Source organism: Cygnus atratus, chromosome 14, assembly GCF_013377495.2.
Source record: "Cygnus atratus isolate AKBS03 ecotype Queensland, Australia chromosome 14, CAtr_DNAZoo_HiC_assembly, whole genome shotgun sequence".
NCBI classification, from domain to species: Eukaryota; Metazoa; Chordata; class Aves; order Anseriformes; family Anatidae; genus Cygnus; species Cygnus atratus.
In genome coordinates this window covers 4,836,790-4,857,662 of record NC_066375.1, presented here as the reverse complement: position 1 = coordinate 4,857,662, position 20,873 = coordinate 4,836,790, and the positions used below count along the sequence as shown (strand labels likewise).

General features: G+C 46.9%; 2 protein-coding genes across 7 annotated transcripts in view; one reads left to right on the top strand and one right to left on the bottom strand.

The window, feature by feature from the left end:
- COL23A1 (collagen type XXIII alpha 1 chain) overlaps positions 1 to 13,517 on the top strand; it is a 175,946-nt gene extending 162,429 nt beyond the window's left edge. The window contains exons 16-28 of the mRNA XM_035560637.2: positions 208 to 285; positions 1,557 to 1,610; positions 2,389 to 2,433; positions 2,929 to 3,018; positions 3,334 to 3,396; positions 4,091 to 4,132; positions 4,657 to 4,683; positions 5,180 to 5,251; positions 5,342 to 5,395; positions 5,583 to 5,609; positions 6,120 to 6,173; positions 6,837 to 6,923; positions 10,795 to 13,517. Of these exons, the coding sequence (XP_035416530.1) occupies positions 208 to 285; positions 1,557 to 1,610; positions 2,389 to 2,433; positions 2,929 to 3,018; positions 3,334 to 3,396; positions 4,091 to 4,132; positions 4,657 to 4,683; positions 5,180 to 5,251; positions 5,342 to 5,395; positions 5,583 to 5,609; positions 6,120 to 6,173; positions 6,837 to 6,923; positions 10,795 to 10,842 (741 nt within the window). The 3' untranslated portion in view covers positions 10,843 to 13,517. The remainder of the gene's footprint in view (positions 1 to 207; positions 286 to 1,556; positions 1,611 to 2,388; positions 2,434 to 2,928; positions 3,019 to 3,333; positions 3,397 to 4,090; positions 4,133 to 4,656; positions 4,684 to 5,179; positions 5,252 to 5,341; positions 5,396 to 5,582; positions 5,610 to 6,119; positions 6,174 to 6,836; positions 6,924 to 10,794) is intronic.
- Positions 9,816 to 20,873, bottom strand: part of HNRNPAB (heterogeneous nuclear ribonucleoprotein A/B) — a 29,686-nt gene continuing 18,628 nt past the window's right edge. For 2 of the 6 annotated variants that reach the window (XM_050713540.1, XM_050713541.1), the window contains one exon: positions 9,816 to 10,257. The gene's annotated coding sequence lies outside the window, so the exon portion shown is untranslated. Of the gene's footprint in view, positions 10,258 to 13,669; positions 14,373 to 20,873 lie in introns of those variants that run through there. The other 4 variants (XM_035560640.2, XM_035560643.2, XM_050713539.1 and 1 more) reach the window with 2 other exon arrangements.

Genomic DNA, 20,873 nt, shown 5'->3' with positions numbered 1-20,873 from the left:
ATAATGTTGATGCACTTCTCAGTTACGTACATTTATAGGCTGTTGAGGCTCGGTTGGATGACGGTTACAGCTGTCAGTCTAGGAACTGATTAAATTGGTGTCTGTAAGGTGATAATCCCCCAGGCACCTACGTTTGGGGTCCTTGCTGTCGTGCTGCCTGCTTCTCAGGTGCTGCAAAAACTAAACAGGGTTCATCCCTCATTGCAGGGTCCCCCTGGCCTGAAGGGGGAACAGGGCGACACTGTTGTGATCGACTATGATGGCCGGATCCTGGATGCACTCAAGGTGAGCACCGCAGCAGGGCGTGCTGATTCCTGCAGCGTAATGGGAAGGGAAGGGGCTGAAAGGCTGCTGAGCACTGCCTGTCCCTGTGCTACTTCTCCTTCCTGAGGTCTCGACACAGAGCCAACCAGGAAGGAAGAGTTTATTCCACCCTGCATGTGGTTTTCACTGCAAATCACCTCAATTCGGCTTTCTCTGAAGGCAATCGGAGGATGGGGAGCGGTGCCCAGGCACTAACCTGCCCCTGCATCCACAGGCAAGCAGCATCAAGCCTCACGCTGCCGCTCGCATTAGGATTAGAAGGCAAATAGAATAAATATTTAATTACAGACACATTTGAGAACCATCCTAATTGTTTTATAACAGGCTGCAGGGATACACAAAGTGATGGTAATTACCGTTTGCCAGATGTCTGCATGGGTTGCTCTGACAGGAGCGTGGCATGTAGCTCTGTGAGTGGAGGTTGTGGATGAAAATCCTTGGAGAGGCTCCCCCAAATGTCTGCAGATCCCCTCTGCTGGAGATCTCTCGTGTGCTGCATGTGGACATTGCTGGGGACACGCCACAGAGCGCAGCTAACTTCGCCGTTGCAGTTTTCCTGCTTGCTCCCTGTTTCCAGTGTTTGCACACTTACCGTACCTGGGTACAGAGCTTTGAAAAGTGATTGCTTTATGCAACTTGCAGTGTGATCAAGTGTAATAGTGTTTGAATATGTAGTCAAGGAAAAAAGGTTCTTGGGGGTGTGATACAGGGTTGTTTTTCAGCTGAGAAGCCATGAGGTTGCTCTTTGAGGTAACTTGAAGTCACAAAATATTTGTTCATCCCAAGGCATTTCATGCTCTCCATACCCAGCAGAGCAGAGGAAGAAAAACGTGCTCAGGGGTGCAAGACTTTCCTGCTGCCTTTCCCCTGTTTAAATGCACCTCTCCAGCCAGTTATCACCGTTTCCAGCATGGTGCTCCTCCAAGCCCAGCTGGCTGGAGAGGGCAGAATGCAAACAAGTAAAATAAAAATTGAAAAGCCTAAAGTTGTGAGCACACCTACAGCCCAAAGCATTTTGCCTGCTGCATGTTACCCCTGGCTGGCTCAGGGTGTGTTTTCCTTTGCACAAACATCCTCAGGGCTTGGGACCTTCAGGCCTGCCTTTGTGCAGCCCCGTGTCTCAGGGACGGCCACTGTCACCCACTGCCAGAGCTGCTCCGGCACCGAGGTGACCGTGTGCCATGTTAAGGACGATGCAGTCGTGCTCATGCCTGTTTTGTTTGCTGTTTCAGGGTTCGCCGGGTCCCCCGGGGCCGCCAGGCCCGCAAGGCGCTCCAGGCCCTAAGGTTAGACCGACCTCTGCTGCGCAGGCTGTGCCTCCGAGCGTGTTCGTTAGCGGCTGTCGTGTAACGAGGCACACACTGCATGTGGGTCTCCAAAAACAGGGCAGGCGATGCTGGCTGTGGGATTTGGGACTGTGTGCAGTGAAGGAAATGTTCCTCAGTGCTTCCTCTGGCTGAAAAAGCAGGTTTCCACACTGCAGCCAAGCTGGGCCTACCCTTCTCTGATCCTTGGCCTCCTCCAGAGGCAGGTGCCAGAGGAAGGGATCCACTCCCAGTCCTATGCCCGAGGGGTGCAATCCCAGCCCCTCTGGGACTTGTCACCGTGTGGGAGGCAGAAGGAAATGGGGAAGATGCCTGAGGTGGGGCTGGGGGTGCCTTAGGCCCTGCTGAGCCCCCCTCCTGCCTCATGCCTATGTGCTGCATGACAGGCCTGTGCCCTGTCACCTTGTCCCTGGAGCCCTGCCACTGATTGCCGATAGCCTATAGTCAGTTATAGCTTCCTTAAAAGAAAGTTTGATCTGTGGAAAAGCATGTGTCAGCAGTTGGGACAGGGCAGGATTTCGGTGCTGCTCAACCCAATCCCAGGTCCCACTGGGCTGGTGAAGCTGGTGTCACCAAACCCTGCCTGTGGCCCTCGCTGCGGCTCCTCAGCCTCGCGACACTCAACTGATAACCACAGCAGTTGATGCAAGTGACCAACTCATGTCCTTTCAAAATGCTTTCCTGGGATCATTTCCTGATTTAATTTACTGTTGGCTCTGCTTCCTTTGTGTTGCTTCAGGGGGAGCTGGGCCTGCCGGGTCCACCTGGGCTAGATGGCGAAAAGGTAGGTGGGCACGGCTGGATCGGGCAAAACGGTGTGGGAGAGCACTGGGAGCTGAGTTAGAAGCTAACTGCGTGTCCATGGTGGCCGTCCCTGTGGAAAGCCAACCTCAGCCTGCCCCAGGAGCAGGCGCTCTGCCCCACGCTGTCCAGCTGCACCTCCAGGAATTAAATGCCCCCAGCCCTGAGCACACAGATGCTGCTCATGTCCACGTCTGCCAAGTTAAATGGGCTACTTCTGTGAGCTGTTCATGAGACACTGTTTCAAATTCCAGCATAAACCTTCCAAACCCTAAACTGCTGCATTCCTTGCTTATGGCCAAGTGAAATTCTGCTGTGTCTGCAAAATCAGTATATGCAAGTTTTAATGTTTAAGCATGTTTTCGTGAGTTGGTGCTGTATGAAAAACAGCAGAAAGGCAGAAATGGGTTGCTTGCTTCTGTTTTGAAGACCCATGTTTACAGTTTTCTCCAAATTGTTGTTTTCTGTAAAATTCTAGGGTCCCAAAGGAGCTAAGGGTGACCAAGGCAGCGCAGGGATCGCGGGACAGAAAGGAGAGACGGGAGAAATGGGCTTATCGGGTCCACCGGTACGTCTGCTACTTGCTGCCTTAATGCACTGATTTCTGCAAATGCTTGGTGTGTGCCTGGGTTTTGCTGAGTTGAGCAATGGCTTGTCCACACCACAGCGGAGCTGGAGGATGCGAGAGCTCTGAGCTTTCCTACCTAACGATGCTGATAGTGGCTGATTTCAGAGGGCACGAGGTGGTAGCATTGCTCCCCAGGAATAAACCAGAGCTTTGCTTGAGCAAGGGATGGAGTTTGGGGGAAGATAAATGCATTTTTCTCTTCTTGTTTTTTTTTGGAAGATGCAACGCCATCACTGCCAAATTCTTATCTTTTAGGGAGCAGATGGGCCAAAAGGAGACAAAGGAGACACTGGATCGCCATGTTTGCAGAATAACCATGTAAGACACTGGCACCACAAAGCCTCTTCCAGGACAAGGGCAGGTGAAGGTGGCAGGCAGGCAGTCCGTCGGTGTGGTGGAGAGGAGCAGAAAACATCCATTCTCCATGAGAGCTTCGAGATGCCTATAAATGGGGCTTATTTATTAAGCAAGATCAGGGAATTTTTTTGGCACTGCAAAGTTGCTTTAGATTTGCTTTGATGGTTGAGATACTGAATGCCATTGTTATGTTTTGCTCTCAAAGCATGCTGAGCTTTGTGCCGTTTTATAGGCCTTCTGCACTGTTCATTTTTCACGCCTTTTGCTTAAAAGTTGGTGGGTTTTGATCATTTTTTATTAATGACATGAGAATGCTAGTTCTCTTCTGTGTTTTTTAATCAAAAAGGCTGTTTCCTTGTGTCTGTGTGGAAAATAGCCTCTTTATCCATTTCACAGCTAACAAATGCACGGAGTACCGTGGCTGACGCCTCTAATTTCAGAGGCCAGTCTGATTCTCGTGCTTATTAAGATCCATTTATTCATAAATTCTACAGGCATCTCTTTGATTAGCAGATATCTGGATTGCCTCTATTAAATCAGAGGGCAGGCTACAGCGATCCTGGGCCATGTGAGCTTTTCCTTCCCAAACTGCCTGCCTTCTCTCTGCGACCGCGTGCCCAGCCCCGTTAACGTGCTGTTTAATTCCTCTGTGCAGATCATCCCGGAGCCAGGACCCCCCGGATTGCCCGGCCCCATGGTAGGACTTGGGGACACGGAGTGTGCGATAGAGCAGAGCTGCAGCTTCCTTACCCCATGCACTTAGTGAAGGAGGCTGAGGGTGCTTTGCTCTGTTTAGCCACAGTGGGCTGCTGTGAATTTAGGGATTAAAAAATAAATAAAAAATCAGGGAATAACTACAGCGCGGCTGCCATCTTTGGAGAGACAGAAGCACCTGGTTTAGGAGAGCACATCAGCCTCTAGCAAGGTTGTGCTTCACAGCCACGCAGCTTTCTCACAGTCCTGAACCAATGTACCAGAGCTCTGATAACCTCCAGAGCTGATTCTTCGGGGTCTTATTGCTGCATGTTATGCAATCCAGCCCTTTTCAGTTTTTTCCCACCAATCTGACACAGGAGAACCAAATAAACTACCACCTGTCTTGAAAAAGAAATATTTGGCCGTTGTCAGCCCGTAACTTTAGTGAGAAATGGTTTGGGAAGCAAACTTTGGGGGTTTGTGTTTAAATTCTGCTTTTCAAATGCACCATTGTCTTTCCTGCAGGGTCCTCCAGGAATCCAGGGGCCTAAAGTAAGTCAATAAATTAAATGTCACCCACTGTTTCCAGGCTGCCAGTGCATTATTTGCAGGATCACAAAAGACTGTCAGCTCTGGGGACTGATTTTTTTTTGTTTTTGTTTTTTTTTTGTATTTTGAAAATAAGCCATTTTTCCTTCCAAATAGGTTTATGATATTAAATGCTTTCCTTTATGAAGTCCTGATGGCCTGCAGCACATTTAAGTCTGGGTTTCCAAACCCACAGGCTGAAACCCTTAGTTTCAACTGCTTCTCTTAGGGTTTGGTCAAGAGGAAAACATTAACAGCAGCGAGGGTGTGAGCTGATGGAGATGTCCTTGTCCTTGGCTGTCCTTGTCTCAACTGCATTTTGGGCTGGTGCTGTGGCTTTTTTATGCTTCCACTGGTCTGCCTTAGGGCGCTTTCCTGACCTTTAGCACCAACTTCTCCCCTGAGGGCATTTCTGAGGCCCGGTTGTTGCTTGGCTGATGCCAGTGTTTCATTTCTGCAGGGCTTGGATGGTGCCAAGGGAGAAAAGGGGGATAGCGGCGAGAAGGGGGAGCACGGCGACCCGGGACCGGCTGTGAGTTGTCTTCCCATATCTGACTTCTGTCAATACAAACCTACCTTACAGCAACTTTCCTAATGCTGGTTTTACTTCCCTTTTTTTAAGGGTCTCCCTGGTGCCCCCGGGCTCATCGGCTTACCCGGTACCAAAGGAGAGAAGGTAATCACTGCTGTGGGATGGGAGAGGTGGAATTGCGTTGCAATCCTAAAACAGGGGCTGTAAAACCCCTGTCACAGTGGGTCCTGCCGGCACAGAAAGGCCAGGGGTTACGGGTGCCATCCTGAACCTGCGGGGCTGCTCTGTGCACTCGGTCCAGCATGTCTTCTTTTTGTTTTTACAACTGCAGGGAAAGCCGGGGGAGCCAGGACTAGATGTGAGTATGGAGACCATTAATTGTGATATGCAGAAATGCGAACACGCAAGTAAATGCCATGAAATTGTTTGACATTCTCGCAAAAATATATAGCTAACGTGGTATGGGCTACTGTCCCTTTGTCCATGGAACAATGTCAGTAGGAAAAGGCTTAATTCAGACCAGATGCTGGGCGGCAGCTTCCACCGCACAGCGGTAACCCCACCACACCGTGGTACATCTCTGCTGAACTAGAGGTGCTACGGGAGTTCCCCTTCCCCATCGAGAATATTTGTATTGGATTCAGGAAAATAAAAATGTCTTGTGGATGAAGTATTATTAGGCTATGTTAAAGCACTAGCTTTCCCAAGAAATCGATGAGATCCAAAGTCAGGACAAACGTGTCGTATCCTTTGCCGACGGGAGGGCAGGTTGGTTGCAGGGGGCTGCTTCTGTTAACTGAGACGCTGGGATGTGCACAAAGCAAACTTACAAACCTCTTCTTTTCCCACCTACAAATTGTTGTAATAGGGTTTCCCAGGACTCAGAGGAGAGAAAGGAGAGAAGAGTGAAAGAGGGGAGAAGGTGAGTGGGTTATGGCTGTAAGGATGTTTGTGGGGACGAGCTGTCCAGAGGAAGGACTGGCTGCTCCTCTCAGGGGGCCATGGTGGCAGCTCCTGCAACCCTGGGGTCCCCTTCAGCCCGGCAGCATTTCTTGGTTTATTGCTGTGGGGCCTTTTCTGTGACAGAAGTATTTGTCTGCAAGCCTGTCCCCCCACTGCAGCCTGCAAACACTGGAGGAGCTGGAGCTGCCTGACAGCTCTGGGTTGTGAAGAATTGCTAGTTTTGGTTTATAGACCTTGAAACTGGATCTAAGTTAGAGGTTTTGTAATAAATAGGGATCCTTAACTAAAAGGGTGCCCGGCTGGTGGCAGCAGCTGCGAGCTGGTGCTCCAGCCGAGCTGGCAGGGGCTGCCCCAAAGCCCTCGCTGCCAGCTACCAACCTGGTTTCTAGCGGAAACCGGTCATTTGCTCAGTTTGTTATAAAATTATCTATTAAAATATTTCTACCCAGCTTCAATTGAAGATTTTCACTCATTTAATTGCTCAATTGAGGTTGCACCAGTGCAGACATCCCTACTCTGCGTGAGACTTGGGACTCCGCAGCTGCTGTGCAAGTGAAACCGAGGTGTGTTTTCCCTGCCAGTCACCCTTCCTGTTCCTGATTCTATTTTCCTGTTGCAACAGGGTGAGCGAGGAATCCCAGGGAGAAAAGGAGCCAAAGGGCAGAAGGGGGAGCCTGGCCCTCCCGGACTGGATCAGCCCTGCCCCGTGGTACGTCTTTTATTCTGCTCATCCCTGGTGTGCGTGGCAGGGACTGTGAGTGGCTGTGGCTTTGCAGCCAGGGAAAGCGAGGGAGGATTTGGTAGATCTTTATTTCGCAGTAAATCAGAGCAGATGGTTATTGTTTTCTCACTTTTCTTAATGGTTTGTTTTATCTGCGCTGCTGGAAGTTCACTGCTCACTGTAAGGGCTCCTCACTGGCCAGATGGGAACAAGCCACAGCAGTAAAAACAATCTTTGTGCAGAGACCTTCTTATTGTAGTCGGGAACAATGGGCTTCAGTAATGCTCTTCAGGAGATAGCGTGCCCTGGTGAAGCTGCCTGCCTAGATTTGAGTACGTTTGCAGTTGGGGAGTAACTTGAGGCACGGGACGGGAGGCGATTCGAAAGCAAGGTCGGCTCTTCATCCCGTCGGCTCCCACACCGAGCAAGGATGAAGCTGGCTCTAGCTCTCCCGCGTGGGGAAGCGGGTTGGTGTTGATAGCATCTTAATACTGCCAAAGAGATGTGATGTATGAGCTCCTGAGGCTGCCAAAAAGTGCCTCTGGGAGCAGAGACCTCCCGTGTTTCTCAGCCCGAGATAGCAGCTCGTGGCTCAGATCTGTCCTTTCTCAGACACATCCTGGGCCAGCGTCACACAGCATGCAGGCAAAAAGGCGTTCCAGAAACCTTCCTCCAGGTCTGCGGAAGGTGGATTGCTCCACAATGTCTCAAACCTTTGATGTGGCCCAGAATAAAATCTGCACTGATTATTTGGCCTGGTACAATCTACCTCCTTTTCATTACTGCTCTTCATTTAATTGACTAAAACCAGAGAGATCCATCCCCTAAAATGCTTTGAGCTTGCAGGATGAAAGAGTAGTTTGTATCAACTATCGAACTGAAACTACTCACATGTAACTCAGCTGCAGCTAACTCGTAGTGCCAGGTACCTGCTTAAACACGCTCCAGAACAAAAAATCCTGTATTAAGTGCGTGGTGTTCCTCTCACCCCAGCAGCACAGCCGTGGCAATCGAAGCTGCCGTGCAGCTCCTGTACCAGCACCAATGTCCCTCACTCAACGTACTTAATTTTGCTTGGAGACTGAATGTGAACACAATTATTTTGTTTCTGACGGATCACCTTTCTTCTCTTAACATGCTGGATGACTTAACCCTCATCTTTTTCACTGTGCTGTTCAAATGTGAACCTCTGGTCTGCGTACAGGAGATATTTCCCAGATGAGACTGTGTGTGTCTGCGAGCTCCCCACCGCACAGCGCCTCTGTTGACTTGCTGTGTCATCAGAAAAGGATGTGCGAAGCTCTGACAATGTGCTTTCCTTTCTGCTCACACGCTGATGTCTGTTCAGTAACTCCGGTGTCGTTCTCAACAAGCAGTTTTGTCTGTTTCTGAACAGGGAGATCGTAGCATTTCGGGCAGCCAAGGGGAGCCAGGCTTGCCAGGCCTGGCCGGGGTGAGCGTGCCCTGCCCGTTGGTACAGTACCTGCTCTTTGCCTTTCTCGCATGGCTTGTGTGTGCTCCTGCTGTGCCTGAGCCCTGTCCTGGGGAGTGAACCCTCCAGGGAGAGAAAGCAACGCGAGGCAGCAGAGCTGAACACGCTGCTTTGCTTTGGCACTCGAAGGACACCAATGCGTTGTGCCTTCTTCCCACGGTTAAAATGCCTTCAGACAAGGATCGAGGGCAATGGCCATCGCCAGGCGTGTCAACCCTTCCCAATAGCACGTACTGAAATTCGGTTCTCGTTTCTCACTACCTATGGCCCAGCCTGGCTCTCCTCGTGCCTGTGCTTCTGCAGCCCTGCACGTCAGGCCCCCGGCTGGGTTTTGAAAGGCTCTCCCTATGCGTGCTGCGAACCTGCGGAGCAGGGCTGCAGTTCACTGGCACTTGAGGCATCAAAAAGGTGTTTGCTGTGGTGTTTGCTGTGTCAGCTCTGTGCTGCAGAGCTCGGGTTGAAGTCCACCGATTATGCGGAGGTTCACGCTCTGCTCTCTGATCCAGAGGGTTCTGCATGACTAGCTAAAAGAGGTCATTGTTTTATTTTCATTTTTTTAACCATAGAAAATGCTGCATGCTAGATGATTTGCAGTTGTCTTCAGAGAAACAAAAGGGCAGTAAGCTGTCTCTCTTTCAAAAAGTTAAATTACTTTCATATGTGTCTAAGAAACCAATTATTAGCAGCAGGCCTGCTCCAGCTCTTCGTATTTACTCCCCGGAGATGTTATATTTACTAAGCATGTCCCGTCTGAACTACAGAGAACACGAGACCCATCTATGCTGCCGGTGCAGAAGGTGGCTTCTCCTGCAGGCGACTGCAGTGACCGGTTAACGTGGCACGTGCACGTGTCCCACCTCGCGTGTACTGCGGGCTGCCTGCGTGTCGGCTTCGTCCTCGGTGCGGCCGGGGGCTGCTGGCTTCTCGGCGACTGCTTTCGGTCCAAGAGCGCGAGCGTGAGCCTCGCACGTGGTTTGGGAAGCGCTCTGTGAGCCGACAAGTCCTTTTGGGATCACTCGAGTGAAACGTGGTAGAAACGTGCGGAGTCTGATGGCCAAAAGAGTATTTGCAGTGCGTGGGAGGGAGAAAAGGCCGAGGGCAGCGATCGGCCCTGTGAGGGTCGGTGTGCTGGGGGGAGCTCTAACAGCAGCCCGGGGCTTCCCTGGGGGCAACAACTGCTCTGTGTGTTGTCCCCATTAGCCTTCACCCCAACAAATCTGAAAAACACACGTGTTGCACGTTTTTTGTCTCTTTTTATCATCATGGACCAAAATATTGACTGGTGTCAGCAGAAATCTGTGCGTGCTTCCAAGTCTGTAATCTACAGGAAAGCGCGTGCAAATAACCCGACCTGTCACGCTGTGAGCAGCTGCAGAGGGTCACCTTGCTTCACTGCATCTGTTTTATTGGGCATAGGCTATTTTACATATAAAATCAATACAGAATACAAAAAATGTGATGACTGACATTTACAGTAAAAAATGTAAAAATGCATTTTGACCTCTATTTGCACTAGCAGTTCTCTCTGCTGCAGACACGTCCTCGTGGCTTCCAGCCCCTGCTTAGTTTGGAGATGGTTCTGAGGGAGGGGTCAGTGCCTGGGTGCTCTCTGTAGCTCTACAGGCACAAATTGATGCAATCAGAGATCCGAGAGCCTTAAAAAATCCAGCATCAGAAAAGGCAGCTGAAGTCAGCTGTTTTCTTCAAAAGTATCTTGAAGGAGTCGGTCACACACAGTCCTCCGTTCCTCTTCTAAGGGGCTCCCTCCTTTTCAGTGTTTTCCTCCTGGTAAGCAAGCTCTTTAGGCTGAGTTCTGTATGTTTCTTATATCTCCATCAGAAAAAGACAAATATTTTCACTCCCTTTGCATTGTCCACAACTCATCCTATTTCAATCAGTTCAGCAACTCGAGATTTCTTAAAGAAACTAAGTACTGCAGAATTGAATTTAACACAATCAGGTTATCATCAAAAAAATCTACCAACCCGAAAAGCGTGTATTAACAGAAGATACATTTCCACATCGTGCTTTCCATGTATAGGTCTGATCACAAAAAACAGAAACGGCAGATTATAAAGTTAATTAACTGAGGTTCCAGATCTTTATATTTGTTGACATTTCCCCTTTTGTTTAAAGGAAAAGAATGTGTGGATTTTTATTATTTTTTTTAACCCTGGGGTGTACTCAGCATCAAGTTGTGACACTGCATAACTATTTCTGTGGACATACAGTATGTAGATTTTGCATGGTAATTAACCTTACTGCTGAACCTCTCATCGCTGTTGTGAGGATTGAGCGTTGGGTTTCTGGGTCTGACACTGAAATCACTGTCAGCAGAAATTTAAGTCTGTAAATTCAATTTTGCAGGGACCAGATGGACTGCCAGTAGCGGGATGTTGGCATAAGGTACAGTAATAATAATAATAATAACAACAGATCCTTGAGTAGGCCCTGGGTAGCCGGTTTGGTGCACGGTGATTGTACGACTGCGTTTCCTTTAAGCAGCAGGCTCTGCACCTGGCAGGCAGCGTCACGCCTTGTGGGAGCAGGATTTAACCTCATTTCATGTCGTGGTCCCCTCAGCAGCAGACTGGTATCTGCACAAGTGCTAGGAGCACCACTCCAAAAACTTGCTAAGCCTGAAAAATCGTTCTCGTAAATGTTGTCAGTAACAATGCACTCTGTCAGGCTCGCTCAGACGAGGCCTTTGTTATGGCCCCAGCAGCTTTGGAGCCACTCGGGCAAAAACTCCACGGTCCTGCAAAATGCGCCTGGGTAACGCACTGCGTCCTGGCTGAGACTGGAGATGGGGTTACCTTTTGTCACAGTTACAAAACATCTATTTCCAAACTGAGGTTTTTTTGCCACTGCAATTATAAATCACAACGACTGCGCTGCTGCAGTGCCTGACCAACACATCTGGGTGCACGGGGTCAGGTAATTCCTGACGGCTCGTGCCTCGAACAGCCAGGGGGTGTACGGGAGGGGTGGCCAGTGCCAAAGGCCGCCCGGGAGAACGAGGAGAGACGTCTCCCCCCAGACAAGCATCTGAGCCAGACTTACATGAGGGTGCTGAAAGCTTGTCCTCCAGCAAGGCTGTGACGCTGAAGCTGAGCGGGATTACTAACCCAGTTTCAAATGTGGTACGCGGACACACATCAATTAATAGCAGGCATGTCACTAACTGGCTGCAACCCTGTTAGAATGTAAGCACGCTCTTAGCATATAACAGCTTTTAATTTTGTGGTAAGTTGTTTGGATGTACTGTTAATGTTCAGAGAAATCTGACCATCAACCCTTACATTAACAGGAAGATTAGTAGTGGAGTGTTTCTCTTGATCAAAATGTTTGTCTGTGTTCTTTTTCAGTGATCTCTAAGCATGAAACACAGTGTGTAAATAATGTGATATATTTTGATCTTTTTAATTTTTGTATAAAAAAAGGAAAAAAAAAACCTTCAACAGTAATATATTGACCTTTTTTTATACTGGATTCTGCCATTTATGGACTTTGAAAATACTGTAAAGCTCCCAAACCCGTCAGATACGCATGGTAACACCGAGATGTGATAAAGGTACCGATGACCCTGGCTGGGAGTGAGCAGTGCTCACCGCTAACGCTGCTGCGTGAACTAACAGCACGGAGACGGCGTGTTGCCTCGTGTGCCTTACCGCACGATGCAGGGACGAGTCCCTGCCCTAATCTGGCTCTCAACTCTGTATTTGCATTGTACGTGCGCACTACAAGAGTGAAAAAAGCTGGCTGAAAACAAAAAAGAAAAAAAGGACGCAGCCCTAGGTATGGAAGCAGCTGCTGTATGCCATCTGGTCAAACAAAAAGACTTCAAACTGGCAGAGGAAACAAAGCCAAGCTCCCTTCGTCGCTACCTGCCCTTGTGATGGAACTAGCGAGCCTCTGGCGAAATGCAACAAGCTGGACTGCCTGCGGATCTCTGTTCCTATCAAGGAAAGCTTTGATCTCAAGAGGGAACGCCTCTGGGTCCTGCTCTGTGGCTCAAGACGTGCAAGCACTTTGTTACTGTAGATCCCACCGTGGAAACCTCCACTGCAAAATTTCCAACAGAGCAACACGCTAAAACTGCCAGTCCAGAGCTGCGCCACAGGGAGGGCTCTGGTGAGGTCTTTTCTTCAGCAACAGAGCCCAGACTGTTGCTACTGGGCTTCCCAAATCTCGGAGTTTGGGGCATTTGTCTTGGTTTGTAGGGTTCATTTGCATTTGATTTTCTTGGGTTTATGTGGTTTGATTGTGAACTCTGTAGCTCTGCGCATTCTTCACCCTCCTTTCATTCCCCTTTTCTGGTCTCTTTCTTCTAATTATCTTATCTCAGGCACATCCCATACAGAGCAAGGTAGTGAATAAAATGATGGTTATGATTTTTCTCTGCATATTGCCTTAGTGACAGAAATTTTTTTAAAAATTGCCAACATCTTTACCAGCTATGTTTTTAAAGATTTGGGGGAAAAAAACAAGGATTATGCAGTAGAGAGCCATAAAAAATATTTCAGGGAGGAAGAAAATGGCTTACAGACAAGTCTGTTCAGCTTACAATGGAGATTGAGGCAATCGGATTCCTTTAGAGGGAGGAGATACTTTATAGAAACAAGTTCATCCCATGGCTGGAAGCTGAAGCTACGTAAAATCACATAAAATAGGCCATGGCTTTTTAATGGTGAGGCTGGCTAATCCTAACCAGCCCAGTGATGGAATCCCCATCACTTTAATGCCTTTTTAATTTCACAGATCGTTTCTGGAGGAAATACTTGAGCCCAATACAAGTCGCTAGCCTGTGTGTAGGAGTCTGAGGTGAAATTAAGAGCCTGACTGTGATCAAGCCAGATGATACAAGGGCTCTTTGTGGCCTTGAATTTAAGAGAACAGAAGGGAATCATTTTTGGTGTATTGAGTAAATCTGAACCCTGTCACATCCTTGTTCCGCTGCATCTCTGAGGGCAGCGGTGCCAGAGGGGACTCACGGGAGGGGATGCGGTTATCGGCCCCAGGGGAACCTGCCAGCTTGGTAGATGTGGACACACAAGATTTACGTTTGTAGGCATTAAACTGCTGTTACCTAGCTTTGATTGATTGCTGCTTAGGGGCTACGCCTAGGTGTTGCTTGCTTTGCGGCTACACTTCACGTCTTCACCAGTTACTGACCGTACTCTTGGTGCTGTATAGACTAAATCTGTAAATTCAGATCATCTAACAAATCAAAAAACAAGAATTATTTAACTCAAAACAGCAATGAAAATGCATTTTATTTACTTCCATTTCATGATGTTAGCTATCACTTTTGGTGCGGGGGGTTTTAAAGGCATACGGAGCAGTTGAACGAGCTCCCATTGGCTTTTAATTCTTTTGAAAAACCCCTTTCCTGCCCCAATTTAAAGCTAATTCTTCTGTGGAAGGTTGAAGGCAAATCTCTCATTGATGTCAGTGGGAAGAAGATCTGTAATTGTTCCCTTACTGTACAGTTGCTTTTCCCGTCTCCCCCAGTCATCTCCAAACTAAAACAATGAACTACTCCAAACCACGCTGTGGGCTGCTACGCTTGATATCCTGCAGATGTCCTGTTCGTGGAACCTCTATTGGTATCAATGAGAGCTCAGTCCCCAGAATGACTGCAGAAAGCACAAGAATCTGGAAGTGTCCACAAACAATCTACAATGCAGATAGAAAAGTCTTGTTTTACATACGCTGGCAAAAACTAAACAGCTTTCTATCTAGCTCCTACTTGAAGAAGTTTGATATCACTGAAGCTACGAGACAAGCTAACCTCCAAAGCTTATGAAATTATATTAAAATTTATATTTTCTCTGAGGAAATACCCCGAAGTCCTATTATCTTCAGGTAAACAAGTCAGTATTCCGTCTTCAACTTGTGGAATATCCAGTGCTTGTAGGCATCAACTGTGACCACTGCCAGGCCTGCAAAACATCGATACAGAATACCAAACAGTGCTTTACCCGCTGCTCTGACCGCTCTGCATGGCAGCCTTCCCCCTCCCAACACAGAGCCTCTGGCGCCACAGAACCCCAGACATTTCCTTGTAACAGAGGAAGAGAGCTCTTTTTTCGTCACCTAAACTTCTTAACCGGGGTTTTTCTTCCCCGTCCCCATGGCACGTTCTGGACCACTCGTGGTGCTTCTTTGACCGTCCGGGAGGAAGGCTACGATCATCCTCCTGCCACCCTGGCTACCAAACGTTTTAGAGGTAATCTGTGACAATTCCCAGGTAAAGGCCTTCTGCAAGGGGGGTTATGCTGCTGAACGTGGCTTGTCCAGCACCCAGAAAAGATCCCTTCGTGCACTTCCACAGCCGGGTGCTGGGGATGCCGCAGCTTTGCTGCCCTCGCACAGACCCATAGCCTGTGTGAAGCAGCTGCTCTGGGCGGCTGCTTCCGTTTCCATTACAAGTGGCGGCAGGCACAACAGGCCTTGCAGAACGCGGCACCCGCTGTCACCAGCTATGGGGAGCGAACCAGTACCTCTTCGAGGGGTGCTGGTCACAAGCCTGGTCTGGCAGGCAGCCGAAACCTGCAGAAAGCAGAGCTCCAGGAACGGATGTGGCACAGCTCCCCAGGCACAAATATTGCGAGAGGTGCGGTTGTGATCTGTATTTTGAGTCCTCCCTGGTCCTCCACCGTGATCGGTGCGGGTAGCCTGTGTGTTTTGAGCTGTCCCCCTTGTGTCATACAATGCAAATCAGAAACTGTGCTAGAGCAACTGTTCCTTAGTACGGTCTAAGGAAATCTATTCAGACTTCCACGCGCCTTCCACACACGGATTTAGAAGAGTAGGTTGTTAAATGATAAATTGGTTCAGAGCAGTCATGATCTTATGAGGAAGAGTTAAAAAAAAGATGTGCTTTGCTCAGCAAATTCATGCCAGAGCAGTTGATTATTTTCTCCTTCCATATGAAAATGTTTATGTGTTTTTTTTAATACTTTGAATTTGCAAATAGCTCATGAAGATAAATTTTACTTTTAGGTAGCATTGGCAGTCCCAGTCAAAACTCAGTAATTATCTCAGCCTCTCACACAGCGTAGGGCGTTTTTCCCTCAGGAAACCTCTTTTCTTCTGGCTTGGGAGAACGTAAGATTGTTTTATGGGAATTCAGAAATGCAGCTAAATGTTACCACTAGATGTCAGTAGCAATAAAGATGATTGACACGCTAAAGATGATTGAGGCTGCTAACGCTCGTGAAATGTAGGTCACTTTGTGACCGAGCAATTGATTTATCTCGATCGCTGAAATAGGTAACGTGTTAGCTTTGTGGATTCATCAGTGAACAAACACTTGGGTTAAAACACTCGAGTTACTTGTCTTGGGGAATCTAAAGCCCAGTCAACTCACGTTTATCTTTGTTTTCTAGTTTACAAAATGTATTGGTACAGTTTAACTGACTATACAAGCACGGTGATTTCCATTCTGCTCAGATAGCCACGTCTCTGCTGCCCGGGAGCACAGGACAAGCAGCCTTCTGTAAGATTTGTTCTATATCAAATTTAAATTACTGACCATCTGCCAGAGTTCGGCTGTGAATGTATTTTGGGGGGGGTGACCACAGCCAAACATCCCCCGTGTCTGTGGCTTTGGTGCCCAAAGCGTGCTGGAGGCTCCACGGGCCCCGTGCCAGAGGGAGCCCGATGACTTGGCCTGAGCCGATGGGGGCAGGTGAGATTAGTTAGCTGTGCAGCTGACCTAATTGCGGACTTGGCCAGCTAGTTCAGGAGTATTTCTCTGGGTTGTGAAACGGGTGGCAGATAAAACCTGCGCTGACTCCAAACTGAACCCATTTCAAAGCCTTAATGCGCTGGGACTTTAGTTTAGAAGAAACAACAAGGATGTTGCTCTATGCTTTGTTTTACTCTCCAGGGGAACTCTTCTTTCACCTATACGCTGCTTCTAACGCTCGCTGTATGTATGTCATGGTAATGAATTTATTTCCCTATGGATTTTTCTCCTGTGTATTGAAATACGAATTTTCTTGTAATACCAGACTTTCTGATGTGTGTTTTTTTTTAGGGAACCAAAAGATAAAATATTTGTGAGCTTTTTATCTTTGCATTTGAAATTCTTAAGCAAACCAGTAAAATGCACGTGAGGTTTCAGCAGTTCAAGACATCCTATGTAATGACAGAGTGTGTTCCGCAGGGAATGACACCGCTCATTCCCCAGGTTTTTAAGGTTGTTATAGCTGTTGTCCCGGAAGCGCGTCTGTTTATGACCACGGCTTTCGTGCAGGAAAGCCTGTTTTCTTGTTTGGTTTTCTTCCCTTTCCCCAGCTCAGCGTCCCATTTCTGCTGGTGGCCCTGACTGCAGCCAGCACGAAGCTGAAGCAGTCCGTACCTGCAGAGCCCCCAGGCTGCAGTGCTTACCGTCTGCCCAGCCCACAGCTCAGAATGAATCTGTGAATTTTTGTACATGTGGCACTTGATTTTCTAATCAATACCGTGAACTCTTGGGCCAGAATGAAAGATCTCACCCACTTGTAACAGGCACCTTAGTTAAAATACTTATGATGCTGGAAATTCCCAGATTTACTGTAATGGTACACAGCCACCCTTGGTCGATAACTGCGTCCTGTTAGCCTGTAAATTCTCTACGTACTACCAAGTAATACTGGGTCGTGGTGTTTGGATTATTGAATGCTGATTTAATGCTGCCCTCTAGAGGCCATCTTTTTTTAAATGAAGAAACAAATGTGGTGCCACGAGGGGAAAACACTCCCCTCCTGCCCCAACAACAGTGCCCCTAATTGACAGCATACATAGGGATGGGCACGTCTTTTGTGTGGCTCTAAGGTTTGAATAGATCATTGTAGAACAGAAGCGCATACACATAGACTTTAAATTTTTTCCAAATCTTTCTTAGGAAATACCATCATATTCTCATGTCTTATTTTTTTTAATCCAATTGTTGCCCAGATAATTAATTAAAGGTGTTATGCAAATAGAACTAGGTTACCAGCCAAGTTTCCATCTTAAAATGTTAGAGTGGAGGCTTTGAGTTATTTTCCTTACATACAACAGGTTTGTTTTACAAAAATACTAATAACAATAAATGATAGAAATGTAAAACTAAAGTGTTTGCAAACCACTTATCTTGGACAAATTACAGATCTGTCTGAACTCCACTCAGTGAGTTTGGTTCCAAGTCACCAGGGCAGGAGCGGATCCAGTCCCACAGACCTCAGTAGGTAGCCAAGGGTGGAACAAAACCTCTGTGCCACTTGACCTCGTTTCAGGCCCCTAAGTTCTGCCTGGTAAGTACTTGTTGATGAGGTTAGTAGCTCAGCCAGGCTTTCCCGTTGTTCAACCAGGAAGATTTTAAAGCGAGAGATGAAGAGGCCCCAAGATACTTTAGCTTTGCGAGACAATCAATGTAGCATATACTGACCTGGGCAACCTTCCAGCACAACATTTATGTAAGAGCATTTCTTGGACCTGTTTGCAACGGTTTAAAAAAAGGTCTAGCAAATAAGGGAGAAAAGAACATGCCCCTCCCGTCAAGTCTCGCTGTCAATTATTGGAGTTGCCCGTGTTTTCGTGGTGTCCCCGGCACTGCGGTGAACTGCCAGCAATGTGGCACAGTTTTTGCAGCTCCGTTCTGGGGCACCTATTGCACACTGAAGCTAAGCAGTGAGTACACGGCCTGGATCTGTAAACTTAACAATTCCTTCTGTTGTTTTCATGTTCCTAAGTGAACCACTGCAACTTTCCCATATGCTTTTGTCATTAGATAGATGGTGCAACAAAAGGGATGTCTGACTGTTGTGTAATCTGCAGCTAAAGTAAGTGCTGAAAACCTGACACTTCGAAATGAATGGGAGGAGGACTTAATAGACTGGAGGACGCTATACTACCCTAGAGAGCTGGGGGGTGGGAAACCACAGGGAGGCTGGGAAACATGAATTTTCAATGCATAAGAAGTGGCGTTATTGACAGCAGAGTGCAATAACAAATACATTAGCATTTGCGGTTTTCCTATGTCTTAGGACAACAATCAATCCCTGTTCGCTAAGTTCTGGTACAAGTTGCCTCATAGCTGCTCAGTTTCATGGAACAGTCAGCTAACTTGTATGTCTGTGTGTGGCTTCTTATATAATGCGGACAGTAACGGTTAATGTTAAAGTGGAGATGTCCCAAGTACCTGCAATACGTTTCTGTGTAAATGATGCTAAGTGCACTTAGGTTTTTTGTATTGTTAAACACTGAATTGTATGCTTAGCTTTTAGAAGTGCATATTACGTCGCTTTCTGAAGTAGGTGAATAACAAATCTGCTTTTTTGCTATTAAATAAAAAAGTTAGGACCTCACTGAATTACTCAACGAATTTCCAAACCAGGTGGAAGAGATAGTAAATTGCTATTAGCCAGAATGAGGGTTGCAGTCCTGCTGCATTTGCTGGGTAGTTTCGTAGATGGAATACCATTTTATAGACAATTCCATAGCATAGCAGCTTCTTGCATTACTATCTGGAGTTCTTTTTTTACTCAACGTGATGAATGTTCAGCACAAAATAGCAGTCAAAACTGAAAGTCATCAGCTCTAATGCATTAAGTTACTTTGGGCACATAGGTCTTTTCAAACTGGCAAGTACCCTGACATTTAGGTGCTATTTCTGAAACATGTAATTTGAGAAATTTAATTGCTGGTATTTAAAATCTAAATGAAAATCTGACTTATTTATATGCATCTTAGAAAAAAATACATGCAGTATGTGCTTTATCTGTCCTTATTTGTTTGAAATTATGCTGATAAGGCTTAATCCTCTACCACGTTATGCAAATACCCCTTATATATGGCGAGTGGGTGCGTCACTTCAGTGAAGCTGTTCAGAAGAGTTAAGGCTATTTGCACATGTGTGCAGTTAGGAAACGGTGAAAAGTAGTTTTGTTTGAATGTACTTACATGGTATTTTATACAAAGCTGACTACATCTCTGTAAAATGTATCACCTTTAAAAGTATAATTATATAGAGATATTAAAAATACAAAAAAAAAATACTTAACATCTCTATTTGCAAAATTTTGCAATTTTTAATCACGTATGTGCCACAAAGTGTTCTATTTACTCACTTCTTTGGGGAACAACTGCTTTTAAAATGAAGGCATCAATAACAGTATTCCTTATCCATTGTTTTAACGTGTTAAAATGGCATTAATTAGTACTGCATTGTGTATTTCTAGTTTAAAGCTGTAATGGACAGTACATTAGCTTGAAACCTCCAAAAACATTTTTTGTGCTTTTTGTAATAAAAGCACAGACTAGATTTTCAAAGACGGTCTCTCTGTACAGGTTACTTTGACAGTTGTGTGAATATGTATGATGAACTCTGCATTTGTAACCAAGAATAAACCTTCAAAATTGTAAATGTTCAGGATGTTACTATAAATAGCTACAAAGTATCTTAACCAGACAAGAGTTCAAATAAAGATTACCGCCATTAATAACACTTCCTCTTCTGTCTTTTGTTACTTAAAAACTGACCTATGCAACAACTGTTTTACTTCCTAAATTCAACCTAATTTTAAGCACACAGCCATTTGGTTCTGGATACTCCGTATTAACAAAAAGCTTAAATTGCTCATATGTTTATCATATATACTTGCAACTAGAAATGTTTGGTGGCTACATTTAGCAAGTTGATCAAAATTAAAAATTTTCTGGAGTCCTCTTAGCAGATGTCTTCAGTTTAAAACGAATGCAAATGAAATCTGGCATCTTTTAGAACAAAGGTCATGAACGCAGTCTGGGATACAACACCTGCGGTAGCAGAGGCCTGGACCCATCCCAGGACAGGACACCCCTTCTGGTTCTTTACCTTTGTATTTTTAAGAAATTCCAAACCAAATTGAGCAGAGGACCATCGTTTTCCTTTTTAATCCTAACCCATTGCACACCCTAGGATGGGCTCTTCCACAGTCAGTCAGGACTGCTCACCTGGCACTGACCGAGCACAGGGCTACAACACTACACGGGTTTTTCACTTTCGCTTAGAGTATGCAGTTAATTCAGTTGGAACACCTACGCTACAGCCCCAACTTATTTTGGAATGTAAAACAACTCCCTCGCTGTGCAAGCCGCTCAAAGGCAAGGGTGCTATGACAGCTCTAAGGCGCCTGAAGGGCCCTCAGAAACATTTTATTGCTTGCGAGGTGCCTGGTAACTAAACGGGCTCGGGTGCTGTATACTGGCACCAGTTTGCACTCCGGCCCCACACGGGCTGACAGCAGCCTTGCAGGATCCCGGCGGAGGCAGCCTCTCCCCTGGCCGTGCTACGGGACCTCCTGGTTGAAGCCACCACAAGAGAGGAGCCCAGCCTGGCAGGTGGAAGAGTCCGAAGGCGCTGGTGAGTTACTTCCCTACCCTTCGTGAAAGCGGATAGCTAACGGCACCTTTTGGCTGGGGTTCAGGAGTGG